General features: G+C 36.4%; 1 protein-coding gene across 1 annotated transcript in view; it reads right to left on the reverse strand.

Annotated features, from left to right (window-relative positions):
* The window catches only part of DYM (dymeclin), a 398,822-nt gene that overhangs the window by 136,462 nt on the left and 247,274 nt on the right, over nt 1–15,086 (reverse strand). Inside the window, exon 14 of the mRNA XM_011968998.1 lies at nt 1,795–1,897. Coding sequence (XP_011824388.1) covers nt 1,795–1,897 — 103 coding nt within the window. The remainder of the gene's footprint in view (nt 1–1,794; nt 1,898–15,086) is intronic.

A 15,086-nucleotide genomic window follows, 5' to 3' on the forward strand; every position in this document is an offset into this window, starting at 1 on the left:
ACAGCTGTCTGGTATGCATCATCACTGCAAACTCAGAATTAAAGAGTTTTCTAATAAAGTTTCTAAATACCAATCCACTATGTTGTTATCTGGAGATTTAGGGCCGTCCTTATTAGAACTTGACGAACTTCTCCCGTGGTTAATGGCAAGATAATTTTTAGCATCTTCATCTAAGCCACGTTCCAAAATATAAGAAATGTCACAGGTAGTGAAACTACTTTAAGAAAATTTATAATGCATTCTCTTTCCTATTATTATATTATGCTAACCCCTGTGCTGTTTCTATTCTATTCCATCAGCATCCTCTAAGGTCAGGTGATGTCTTAGTGCATTTTCTGTTGGTTAGAACAGAATACCTGAAACTAGGTAATTTATAAAGAAAATGAATTTGTACAGTTACGGAGTCTGGGAAGCCCATGGTCAAGGAGATGCATCTGGTGAGAACCTTCTTGCTAGTGGGGACTCTCTGTGGCATTCCAAGATGAAGCAGAGTATCTATCACATGGTGAGGGGCCTAAGTATGCTAAAATGCTAGCTCAAGTCTCTCTTCCTCTTCTTATAAAGCCCCCAGTTCCCTTCCTATGCTAACCTATTCATCCATTAACCCACTAATCCATTGATCCATGAATTCATTAATCCATTTATAAGGGCTCCAATCACCTATTCAAGGTCCCACTTCTCAATGCTGCCACGCTGGGGATTAAGTTTCAACATGAGTTTTGGAGGGGACATTCAACCGTAGCAGTTGGTAATAAGCTCTTCGTCATTAAGGTGGATGGAACAAAGGCCACATGTTACTGCTGCTCTCTTCTGACCATGTCTGATAAGACTGGAGTCACATACTGATGAGAGCAGAGCCAATTAGATTCTCTTTCTCAGGAATTGAGAATGAGGACTTTAAGACAGCTAAAGGCACTGCACTCACAAGGACATGCTTATAGGTTGGAGGGAAGAAGAGGAAGGGCTGGGGTTGCTATTTTAGGTCCAAGTAAGCAAACAGATAAACCTAGATGGTAGAAAGCAGCAGCAGAATAAAGTAGAATCAAAAGGAAGCAGAAACCAGAAACAAAATGACCCTCGAAACAGGACCCAATGGCTTTTCAATTTTAGGTTCCAGATCTCTGGGAAATCCAGGTGTACTTGCTCCCCTTAAGTTCAGTGAGGAATCTTTGCGTACTTCCTATAAAATCATCCCTGCTTTTGTTTTTGTGTTATTAGCTTGAGTGGGTTTCTCAACTCAGATATAAAGGTTCTTAATTATGTACAAATTATTGGTTTAGGGTTGATTTTCTTCAATCACTTGTTAACAATCATTTATAACTTGTTCCCTTGATTTGAGACATCACTCTTTTATTTGCATATTAGAGGTTTCTCAGGCATCAAAGATTTTCAGCACAGTAAGATTCTGAGAAGAGAGGGGGTAATGTTATTATAAATTTTACAATGAAAGAATTTATTTATTTATTTTTTGAGATGCAGAGTCTTACTGTGTCACCCAGGCTAGAGTGCAGGGGCATGATCTCAGCTCACTGCAACCTCTGCCTCCCGGATTCAAGTGATTCTCCTGCCTCAGCCTCCTAAGTAGCTGGGACTACAGGTGTGCACCATCACACCCAGCTAGTTTTTGCATTTTTAGTAGAGATGGGGTTTCCCCATGTTGGCCAGGCTGGTCTTGAACTCCTGACCAAGTGATCCATCTGCCTTGGCCTCCCAAAGTGCTGGGATTACAGGCATGAGCCACTGTGCCTGGCTGAAAGGAAAAGTTCTTATTGATGAAATAAGGTAACTACTTACATAATCTGGTAGAGGAACATCATTAGAACTCAGCGAACCTCTCAAGGACTGTGTGGCTTGTTCCAGAACTTTGTTGTGTTTTTTAGACAGCAAAGAAAATAAACTGGAAAAACAAACAAAAAACCAATTATATTAAAGAAAACTGTTTTCTATGTCTTCTGTGGAATTATATAGCTCCACAGCACGTCAATTATTCTAAAATATACTTGTAAATGATTCTTCCTTCATGCTTGTGTTAACAGCAAGATTAACAATACTATTTATGTAAGAAAAAATGAGTGAGGAGGATGTTTAAATCATAAGAGTTCTAAAAATTTTTTTAATGACAGTTTAAAATTATGTTTCAAATACAGGAGAATTTTTCATAAGATTACTATAGGGAAAAGAATAGTGGAGAAAACCTGAGATGTAGACTACGACTAACTCATAGTGCAATCTACTACAAGTCACTTGAGCTTGTGTATCTTCTCATCTTCTGAAAAAGTGTGTTGGACAAGATTATATCTCTACTGTCATACAGAGTCTATGGTTCTGTATTATAGCTTTATTTCTCAAAACTAATGACTTGAAATGTTCTATAAGATTTCTGCTTCTGGCCGTGATAGATTAATTGATACTGAACTAACTCCCCTGCTATCACTAACTAAAAAAAAAAAAAAAAAGACACAACTCTTTTCAGATGTTATACAACATGTGAAGTAAAGGATTATAATCCCTAACAAAAGGGATATAAAGATGAGCCCCATAATGGTGAGCTTCTGTCTCGAGGAACATTGCAGATTATGGTCCAGGAAGGTGGGACCCAAAGAGCACACAGCAGTGTTGTGCTGAGCTCAGACAGAGAGAGGAATTTAAGGCTGCTGTGGCAACTGCATTTTGCAAGGCAGAATACTAGAGAGGAGAGAATTTCCAGAAAGCAGGTCCAGAAATCCAAGGGTCTTCTTGAATGTTTGTATAAATGTTAAGCTGTAATGTGCAGAGCAAGACTCCACAAGGTGTGGCAGTAAACAACTATCCAGGAGCTGTAAACTAAACAGAGATTTTTGGGGACCATAACAGACTGAGGGATACTGGAGCTCTAACCAGCCAGGAGATAAAAATCATTGAACATGAACATTCAGTTGAATTCTTAGAAAGGCCATGCTTCAGTAGTCAGGCTATTTTACTTTAGAGTGCAAATTACTGTCTTCTAAGAGGCTCTTTAATATAGCAAAACAAACAATCTTCAAAGAATACAGTTGATTTACATTAAATATAAAAGCATTAAACACCCTAGTTAAACGTCAGAGATTTTCAGATTGGATAAAAATGCAAGATCCAACCATGTGCAATTTAGAAGAGACACACTTGTAAGTTTAAAGATACAGGTAAATTAACAAAAGGATACAAAAAAGACATACTATAAAAACATTAATCATAAGGAAATTGGAGTGGCCATATTAATTTCAGACAAAGTAGGCTTAAGAACAATATTATTATTACTAAAGAGGGAGATTTTATAATGATGAAAGCCAGTTTACCATGAAAACATAACAATCCTAAATACATACGTGCCTAATAAAAGAACTTTAGAGATATGTAATTATATGATCCCAATATTAAATTTATTGTATCTAATAAAGAAAGAATTCTTCTTTGGGATAGATGGTGGCTTAAAAATAAAGGCAATTCTGATTCCATGTACTTTCCATAAAAATCTGAAGTATGGCCCGTAGTATTTTTTTCATGCCAAAACTTCACTATAGTATTTAGTAATCCCCTTACAAATAAAATATTTATTTAAATATCAATTTAGGAAAATCTGTAATTATTTCAGATGGTTTAAAAAGGATATCTGTTGAAGACTGGGCCACTAAGTAGTTTTTCTAGATTAAGTTTTAACTAATATCATCAAGGAAAAAAGTTCCTTAAACATTTATTGGTAATGTTAGATGTTGTACAAAACAAACATAAGAGAGGCAGTGAACATTATTTAAGTTTATACTTAAATAAGGTGGGAAGAAAAATAATTACATGAAATAATTACTGAATGAATAAGTATGAAATTATATGATACTGGTTACATGCTGAGGATATATCTGAATGATTTCTTTGAAATGAAACACTCCTGAAATGCAATACTCCAGTGAAGTTTCATGAAGGTCAGCTTAGGCCCTATACAATGTCTTGAGAAAGAAGAAAGAGTTATCTGTGCAAGACAGAATAAAAGGCACTTCCAAATAGAAGGCAAAGCACAGAGGCAAAAGTAGGAGACAGCAAGAAAATCGGAATGGAGGTACTATACAAGAAGTAGAAAACAGGATTCAGTACATAAGGGCACATACACTTTTTTCCAATCATTTTATTTTTCTGGGTCTTCTCCATTTGAGGTTTAGTTTTGCTTTATCTTTCCTTTTTAAGGTTAACAGTAAACGCCATATTTTCAACTCACCATTATTCCCATGACCCACTGATAACTAATATTAACAGTTTATTGTGTATGATTCCAGAAACGTTATACGCATTAATCCAGGTAAACAAATGCATACTGTATACATATATATCCATCTTTTTTATTCCATGAAATATATACTATGCTGTACCTTGCACTTTGTCCATCTAATAATACATTCCTTCCTTCATTCAACAAACACATGAGTGTTTACTGTTACTTGACATCAAAGGATATGGATATACCATAATTTATTTAGTCCATTATTAATCACTCACTGCAATTGTTTCCAAACGTTTATATTATAAACAGCATTGAAATGAACACCCTTGTAAATAACTTTAAGCATGCCCGAGTGAGACTATCTTTATGATAAATTGCCTGAAGCAAAACTGCTGAGTAAGAATAACTGAACATAATACTGAACTGCATTATGGGGTCCATATTTTCAAGTATATAAGTTATTTTGCAGGAGATGCAAAAAAAAAAAAAAAGTAAAAAAGTTGGGATTATTTATAAGACAGGTATACATGGAAATGCATACAGAAGGAAATCAGCAATATGCTTCTAATTGGTTACAGTGTATTTTCTGGAATAAATGGAATTTCAGAAGTTTTTTGAGACCAAAAGAACTTTGGGTAGTCAATTCTTGCACAAGGTGTGGCAAGACTCAAAAACATAAACTGGCTACCCAAACAAAAAAAGAAAAGCAATAAATACGCCTGAAAGAAGTGAGCTTCTTGGTGTTAGGAAGAAGAAATGGAACAAGTGAAACACAGCAGCATACTTTGCTGAGTTGAAGAAAAAATAAGAATTCGAGAGGTGCTTCATGAGTTCAGCAAACCTGGGATGTTCATTCTCACATTCCGTGTATGTGTGTGTGTGTGTGTGTGTGTGTGTGTGTGTGTGTGTCCCCTATTAGTGCACTATCAGAGAACAGCAGAGATGATCGATAGTAACTTTCATCATCAATTTAAGAAAATAATTAAACAGTCCTAGGGACCAGAGCAAAAAACACTTGAAACTGTTTCTTTTGGAGAAGAAAGGCTAGTTTGTTTGTTTATTGATTTTAAAAGCGAGTATGAACACTCTGTTTTGCTTGCTAGTAGGACACCAAACAAGGAAGTGAGCTTCAATTCAAACATGAGATATTTTGGTTGAGCATAATGGAAAATTTTACTATTAAGGACATAAAATGTTGAAATGGTATACCTCAGGAAGCTGTGGATAGTGCTTCTAGCTATCTTTAAGAAATTCTCTGTAAGAATAGATCATTTGAGGTCACATTCAGCTCTCTATCAAAGAGAAACAGAGAATTCACATTTACTTTGTTACTATCATACAATTTAACAGGCATTTTACTAAAATCTTAGAGCAAGTGCTTTTGAAGTTTTATTTAAACATTCTAATTTTGGCTTTTATTTAACATTTTTAAGGCAAAATGTATATGAGACATGACTTGCAAACTGCTGAGTGAAAAGAGTAACTTTTGCTTAAAGCTTTGCATTCAAAGTACTTACCCCCTAGCTTAATGCTAATTAGAGTAAGTAATAAAGATATATGTTTGTATGTAAATGGATAAATTTGATTTTAAAAATCAGTCTTAAAAATAAAAATGATCTTTAAGTTAGCTTAATATTTACTTAGCTGGGATCTATTTGCTAGAATACTTTTTTAAAATTTGAAAAAGACTAGTTTTTCTTTTTGTATAAGAATGTTCATTACAAACTAAGAAAATGAAAACAGTCAAAACACTAATCAAGAATAGAATGGGTAAATAAACTGTGGGATATTTATACAAGGAAATACTACATAGCAATTTAGAATTACCTAATGCTACATGTATGAATATGAATAAATCTCAAAAACAATGTTGAGTAAAAAATAGGCAAGAATCTTTAGAAAATGTGAACAAGGTGATTTTATGTTTCAAAAATGGAAAACAATATTACAAATCATTTACAGATAAAATATATTAATAACATCAAATATATATGGAAATGATAAACCCTACATTTAGGATAGCCACTGTTCTCTGAGGAAGGAGGAAAAAGGGGGTCCAGCTCTCACATGAGTATTCGCTCTCTCTCTATATATATATGGACACATATACAGTAGATATAAAATGTTCTTTTGGTAACACTGGATACATACACAAGAGAGTGGTATATTGCTCTATTTTTTGTGTACGCAGGAAGTATTATATAACATTTAAAAAATCTGATAAAAGAACATGCTATCCTGAAGAAAACAGAGCCCCTGCCAACGACAGCATTTCACAAAAGAAAGCAGCATGTAAACAGAATAAGTGTGGTCAGTCCAAACGGGAACACGCTGAGAAAATCACAAGCTGGTGGAAATGGCTGTAGTGTAGGGTGCACAGATGGTGGCAGGAGATGACACCAGAACGAAGACAGTTTGAAGCCAGACTGTGAAGGGCCGCTTTATGGCACATCAAAAGCCCTGGACTTTTATTCCATTCAGAGTGAGAAGCTAATGGAACATCGGTCTTACAAAATAATGAAAGAGGCACGGATCCCTGCCCCCAAGGAACTCAAGTCTACTGGGATGAGGAAAAAAAAAAAAAAAAATCTACAATACTGAAATCAGAGAATGCCATGGGTCTGAGGAGAGCGCTGTGGGAGAACAGGGAGAAGATTAGGTGCATTCCACGGAGGAAATCTATCTTGACTGTGGCCTTGAAGGTTAGGGGACTTGTTATTTGGAAAAGCAAAGTGGGAGGAAGAGCAATTCAGAAGGGGGAAAGTGTTTAGAAAGGCACTGGGAGATTTCAAGGAAATACCCATAGCTTATAAGGTGAGAATAGAGAAAACTCACAGGGCTAAGAAGTGGCAAGAAATGAAGCCGGTAAGAGGAGCCAAATAAAAAGGCCACATGGACCATGCTAAGAGGTCTGCATTTCATCTTGCTCAGCCACTGAGACAGACAGTGAGTCAAATATTTACCCAGGGCCTACTATGTGTCAGGCAATGTGAAAGCAAAAGCAACACAGTCTCTGTCCTGCCTCCCCAGAGGGTGCAGTCAGGTGAGAAAGCGCATGCCTAAATAGACTGGAGGTGAACATGGAATGTTAGGGGAACACAGGTGAGGACTGCCCAACTGTACCTGAAGGGAGAAAGAGGAAATCACTTTGGGAGATGATGCCTGCACTGCATCTTAAGAAATAATTAGGAGTCAGCCGAGCAAATCAGGCAACCACAAAGGTGATTTGGGCAGAGAAATACCAGTCCTGTGGGTGGGGAAACAGCACTGCATGCGCATCAAGTGTTGAGTACATAGCAGAGCACAGCAATGAGGCTGGGTAGCAGTGAGGATGGCTCATTAAGTGCCTCCTATGTCTCTCTCAGACCTTGGACTTTATCCTGAAAGCCAGAGGTGTTCTATGAAAGCAGGATTACAATACGAGAAAGTGATCAACACAAAGCTGCTGTGTTTGGTATTGAGGTGCGAGGTGGGAGGCAGGGCTCGGCAGTAAGGATGGCAGATTACTCCTTGTGCATCTATGTCCTGAGCCTCCTCCCTATGCCCTGCCATCTACGGTGGCCACAAAGTCCCTACCATGGAACTTCAGGGCTCCTAGAATCGAAGGCTGAAAACCACTGACCTGAGCGATGTGGGCCAAGTGTATAAAATTCTATTTATTTTAGAAAGACTCCTCTGCTCCTGGAGAAAAGGACGGACAGGAGAGGACAAGCGAACAAGAGTAGAAACAGAACCTTTAGGAAATGTCCACATTATCCAAATAAAGAGATGAGGAGGCCTTAAAGTAAAGCAAATGGAAGCTATGTGGAAGGCAGAGATAGCATGGAGAGGGAAAGAAGGGAATCAGGGCTGACTGAGGTCTCTAACTTGGGAAACACAGTGGCTAGCTGATAAGGTGACTGACAGGCTAGGAATACAAACAAGCCGAAAGGGAGGGAGAGCACTCAGAAGACAAAGAAATTAACAGTAGCGGCAGTTATGAGTTATGTATCAGGTGCTGTCCATCTAACAACCATGTGAGGTAGGTCCTACCATTATCCATTCTCCCTCCCACTTTTGTAAATAGATGATGGAATTGAACCAGAGAGAGTAATTTGCCCAGGCACACAGCTAAGTGGTGGAGTCAGGAGTCAATGCTAGCATTGCTGGCTCTAGAATCTGTGCTCTTAACAAGTCTTCTAGGAAACCTACAGATGATCAGGAACAACAGGTGGAGGTGGTCAGAAAGAAGCAGATGGGAAGTTTAGAAATACTAATTTGGTGCTCAGAAGAGAGGGGAGGAGAAATTTTATCGTTATTTGCATCAGCTGCAATCACAAAAGTGGAGGTGATCACCCAAGGATATTGTGTAATGTAAGAAAGAACTGTAGGAGGTCAGGTATGTGGCTCACGCCTGTAATCCCAGCACTTTGGGAGGCCGAGGCGGGCGAATCACGAGGTCAGGAATTCGAGACCAGCCTGACCAACATGGTGAAATCCCACCTCTACTAAAAATACAAAAATTAGCCAGGCATGGTGTGGTGGCACGTGCCTGTAATCCCAGCTACTCAGGAGGCTGAGGCAGCAAAATTGCTTGAACCTGGGAGGCGGAGGTTGCAGTGAAAGAAGATAACCAAGCACTGCACTCCAGCCTGGGCAACAAAGTGAGATTCCGTCTCAAAAAAAAGCAACTGTGGGAAACACTAAGAAAGGGTGAACAGAGGCCAGAAAGGGTCACTTAAAGCAATAAGGAGTAGGAGAAGAACTAGGAAAGAAAGACGTTCTGGAAGCCAAGAGAACAATTTTAAGGAGGGAATAATCATCACTGTTAAAAGCTGTCAAATAGTAAAGTAGGATTTACAAAATAAAACAAAAAATGAAGTCTCTGGATTTGGCACAAGGAAACAAATCAGTGGTGACTTTATCCACTTTCAGAGGGGAGGAGGAGGAGGCAGAAGCTGGACTGCAGTGAATGAGAAATAAGTAGGATGTGAGGAAGTACAGAAAATAGGTGTAGATTTTTAAGAAGTTGAACATTGCTGGGGAGCAGAGTGCTAAAGTAATGCTCCGAAGGGAAAGGGAACGTATCACAGAAAGGTCACTTACTGGGAGGGGGTTTGGAGGTTCTGTCTTTGAAAGTTTCAGACATTTCCTACGAGAGCCCTGCCAATCCTCACAGCTCTCAGCCAATCTCTTTCTCCATGCCTCAGTCCTTCCTCCAACACACTAGCAACAGCAGTCATGGGGGAAAAGAGAAGTAACTGAACTCCACAAAAGACCTGGGAGCAGACGATTTACAGATAAAGAAACCTAGGTGTAGAGAGTTAGGTACTTGACCCATGATCAAATTTACATTGTGTAGTGAATGCAAAAGTTCTTTATAAATCCTAAAGAGCTACTAAAATGTAAAAACAAAACAAAACAAAACAAAAAACTGTTAAAATTATTAGAGGTGGAGTGGGAGCTAGAAACCAAATCTCACAGCAAGTGTCATGCTCTCATCTGTAGACACTGATTCCCTCTACGTGTAGACACCCCTCCTTCCTCCTCTCCTGCAAGTGCTTACAGCCCCCATACCACCGATCCCACACCCTCTGGGAAAGATTTCTCAAACCTGTGCTCTCCCTGCTTCTGAACCACTGCTGGTCCTTCATGACAGTCCTATGCTACTGGTTACCTTAGTTTTAATCAGCTTTATTGAGAAATAATCTTTATATAATAAAAACTCACCAATTTTAAGTAGACAGTGCAATGAAAAATGTTTTGAAAAATGTAAACACTTACGTAATCCATCACTACAATCATGAAACAGAACATTTCCATTACCCCAAAAAGTTCCCTTGGGCTCTTTTACACTCAATCTCCTGCTCCAATACCCTTCCCCTCACCTTTCCAGGCAACCACTGATCTGTTTCCTGTCACTGCAGTTTTGCCTTTTCTAAAATTTCCTGCAAACAGAATTATACCTTAGGTACTCTTTTGTGTCTGCCATCTATCACTCAGCATAATACTTTTTAAATGCATCCATGCTGTTTTGTATATCAGTAATTCATTTCTTTTTATTGCTGAGTAGTTTTCCATCGCACAGATGTGCCTCGATTTCTTTATTTACCAGTGTTGGTCTAGTACGAAGAAGGCTGCTGTAAACAGTTGTTCAGGTTTTTGTGTGAACATATGTTTTCATTTCTCTTGAATAAATACCTACGAGTAGGACCGCTGGATTATATGTTATTCGTTTCACTCTATAAGAAACTGCTAAACTGCTGCACATTCTTGCTTACACTTGGCATTTCAATCTTTTCAACTTCAGCCATTTTAGTGGGTGTGAAGTAATTTTCTGTGTGGTTTTAATTTGCATTTTCCAAATGAGTTTTCTAGTGCTCATATGTTGTCTTTGGAGAAGTGTCTATTCAAATCTTTTGCCCATTTAAAACAATGGGTTGTTTTTCTTCTCCTTGAGTTGTAAGAGTTCTTTATATATTCCGGATACAAGTTCTTTATCAGGTATAAGTTTTGTAGATATTTTCTCCCAGTCTATGGCCTGTGGGTGGTGGTAATGGAGCAGTTTATCTTCTTCATTTTCTTCAAAAAACAGTGTCTTCTGAAGAGCAAAAATTTTAGATTTGATGAAATTCATCAGTTCATCACTTTTTTACAAAACGGTTGGTTTTTTTATGTCTTATCTAAGAAATCTTTGCCTAATCCAAAGATCCCAAAGATTTTCTGATTTCTCCTATAGTTTTATAGTTAAGTTTTAAGTTTTATAGTTTTAGTTCTTATATTTATGCCTATGATCCATTTTGCATTAATACGTGTATATGACATGAAGAGTTACAATTTATTTAATTGGTTTGGGTGTCTTTTTAAAAAAATTTTTTGCATATAGCTACTTAATTGTTCTAGTACCATTTATTGAAAAGATTATCCTTTCCCCCTTAAATTACCTTGGCACCCTTGTTTAAATTTCATTGAGCATATATGCACTGGTCTATTTCTTGATTCTATTCAATTCCATTGGTACATAAATCTGTCATACACTATTATCCCACTGTCTTGATTACTCCAGCTTTATAGTAAATCTTGAAATCAGGTAGTCTGAGTCTTCCAACTTAGGCTTTGTCAAAATTGCTTTTGGCTATTCTAGGTCCTTTGTATAATATTGAATCAACTTGTCAATTTCTACCAAATCACCTGGTAAGGTTTTGATTAGGATTGTGTTCAATATATAAATCAGTTTTAGGATCTTAACAATACTAAGTCTCTAATCCATGAAGATAAAATCACCCTGTTTATTTAGGTCTTCCTTAGTTTCTTTCAGCAATGTTTTATAGTTTTCAGTGTACCAGGTCTTGAATGTATTTTAAGTCTATCCTTAAGTTATTTCATATTTTTGATGCTGCTGTTAAATGGTATTATTTTTCAATTACTGATTGTTCATAGCAAGAATGTAGAAATAAATTTGTTATATACTGACAATAACAAACTTAACAGTAAATTTAACAATAAAATTGTTATACACTGATCTTTTTGTGTCCTATGATCCTGCTAAACTCATTTATCAATTCTAGTAGGTTTTTTGTAGATTCATTAGGACTTTTAAAACACATATTAATGTCTTATGCAAATAGCTAAATAGTTAATAGATTGTAAAAGATAGTTTTAAATCTTCTTTTTCAATCTGGATATTAAAAACTTCTGTTTCTTGACTTATGGCACTGGCTAGGACCTATATTCAACACTGAATAAAGGTCAGAGTACATATTCTTGCCATTTTCCTGATCTTAGGGGAAAAGTATCATTTTTCACTAAGTATGATTTTAGCTGTAAGGTTTTCATCAATGCTCTTTGTCAGGTTGAAGAAATTCCTTCTATTCCTTGTTATGTGAAAGCTGGTTTCATTTCTTTTCATAAATGGCCACTGAATTTTGTCAAATGCTTTTTCTGTACCTACTGAGATGATCACATAGTTTTCTTTTTCAGTCTAATAAAGTAGTGAATTGATTGATTATGGCATGTTAAACCAGACTTACATTCCTGGGATGGGTCCCAATGGTATCTTTTTGTATGATGATGATGCAGATAATAAGAATGATGGTAGCTAGCACTTACTGCGAATGTGCTCTATGCCACACATCTCTCTAACCTTTTATATTTGTTAACTAAATATACAACTCCTTAATGAAGACAGTATTACTATTAATGTCACATTATAAGTGATGACATACAGAAGTAAATTAACTTGCCAAGGACTAGGCTACTGATAAACGGAAGAGCTAGAATTCACAGCCTGGTAATTCGAGTCTAGACCATGGACTCATTACCACTTTGTTATCTCTTATATGGAGATGTATTAATTATGATGGCTAATTTTTTTTCCTGTCCAATATGATTCACTCTCACCCCTTACTTTCAGGAACAGACACTACTTTCCTTAAAAAAGTGAGATTATGACACAGGCTCATTCCCTGAGTCACAAAGATTGGTCAATGAATATAAGCTCTAGTTGAGCCAGCTGGAAATATTCCCTAGGATTTTACTAACTAGAAAGGTGAGAAAGTTGCTTTTTCTCACCGGTTAGAAGACTGTAAAGACGTAATTCTGGAGTTGGCTATGGTCATGCTTAGCTTCATGGAGAAAACCTATGTGCAAGAAGAGAGAATGAAGTGGATTTAAGCTGAGACAGGGAGACAGACAGAGAGAGAACTGAGGGAAAAGGCTGAAGGAGAAAGGGACAGATAATGATGGTTCTAACAAATATGGAAAATGTGAGGATTAATACACCATAACAAAAAAAAATCATCAAAGCCAATGAAGACAGAACAAATTCATGTTATGAAACTTGTCACTTTGTACTTGCAGATTATAATAGAAATAGTAACTTCCCAGACTTTTCTTCTCTATCAAATTATGTCATCTTAATTATTTGTTTGCTTCAATATGCAGCTTCAAAGTTGCTCTTAAACTGCTACACACAAGTGTAATGCATATTTGTACTGTAAACATGTATTTTTCCAAATGTCAAGTTCACTTAAGGCCTTGATTGTAGATCTTTGGACAGTGTTCTGCACACAACATGGTCTAAAATATGCTTACTACTAATTGATGATTTCTCTTTTCTATCATTCTTACTCCAATAAAAGAAACTGCAATGACATTGGTATTCTTGCCTTACAAAATCAGAAACAAGCAGTCTTAGTTGATTTTAGTTTAAAAATCTTATTTTTAAGGACCAAAAGTTAAAACGAAGGACAGACTAATTACATAACAATCTTTGCTAAGAAAACTGACATTTATACAAAGAAGCAAGGTTAGGGCAGAGTAAACTGCCCATTCATTCACATTTAATTGCCTTAATAACCATAAACATTATTTTAGGTATATAATAACTAGCTTAAAATTCATTTCCATCCAGAACAAGAGCTAAAATGGTGTTGATTTTATGGCATAAAAGGTGGAGAACAAAATAACAAACCTCAGCACCACCAGCTTGCTGACTGTCAAGTAATGCTTGTTAAAATATAAATGTCTTGTGACTAGCTGTACACAGCATAATACATGGACAACAGATGTGTCCCATCAGTACACTAAGCACCATACGTGTTCTAGTAGAACCTACTGCTCCATATTTCAACACTATAAAGAAAACACAGTAACTCATCTTCTTCAAAAGCCCTATATATAGTAAAAGCAAAAGACAAAGAAATATATGTGTGATATTTAGTGAAAGAGGTTCCCACCAAAAGGGCACACCCTGCATTATAACTGGAGAACCCAATCCTAGTATCCTAAAAACACACAGTGTATCTTAGCAAGAACTTAAAATTATAGTACAACATTCAGTATGATCTTCATGGTATGACTGCATAATCAAAAATTATATGTAAACCCAAAAATAACTAGTCATACAACATGGCAAAGTATTGGACTAAACAATGTTCCTTAAAAAAAAAGCTGCAACTCAGGAATTTAATTTCCCCTAGCTAAGGTAACTAAAGTCAAAACATGGAATACATAGAAAGAAAACTGAAAGATGGCTAACAACTTTAAAAATGTTACAAAATTATTACTGATAAAATATGTTGAAAATAATGGATAAAATATACAATTTGTCAATATAAACTCTGGTAACTATATTACCAAATTTATGAGAGAGTGAAATAAGAGCATCTAACATTAGCTTAAAGACAATTATTTTCATTTTCCATAAAAACATTCATGCAAATTTCATTTGTGTGTTTTTAACATAAGTACTTTTTTTTTTCAATTTTTTTTTTTTTTTTTTTTAAGAAACAGGGTCTCATTCTGTTGACCAGGCTAGAGTACAGTGGTGCAATCACAGCTTATGATAGCCTCAAACTTCTGGACCCACGTGATTCTCCAGCTTTAGCCTCCTGAGTAGCTGGGACAAGAGGCACGTGTCACCAAGTCCGGCTATTTTTTTTTTTTTCCAGAGACTAGGTCTTGCCTTGTTGCCCACACTGGTCTCGAACTCCTGGCCTCAAATGATCCTCCCACTTCAGCCTCCCAAAGTGCTGGGATTATAGGTGTGAGCCACTGTGCTTGGCTTCTTTCCAATTTTGACTAGATTTGGTCAGAAATGTTATTTAGCAAAAATTACAAAATTAAAAATTGAAAATTTATCTCAAAAGAACTCTACTCCTTTTATACATATTTCATGGATAATGTATTTAAAAAATATATATCCTTTATAAACTAAACTATGATGAAAGACTAATTTTTCATAATTAGTATGCAATTCTAAATATATCAATCTTGTTAGAAGTTTTATGGTATTTTCTCTTCTCTATTAGAAAATTATACTCTGTAAAGAAAGAGATTTTCTGACTTGAAAGAAATTTGTTGTCTTTTTTGGTGACCC

The sequence above is a fragment of the Mandrillus leucophaeus genome, unplaced genomic scaffold (genome assembly GCF_000951045.1).
Source record: "Mandrillus leucophaeus isolate KB7577 unplaced genomic scaffold, Mleu.le_1.0 Scaffold87, whole genome shotgun sequence".
NCBI classification, from domain to species: Eukaryota; Metazoa; Chordata; class Mammalia; order Primates; family Cercopithecidae; genus Mandrillus; species Mandrillus leucophaeus.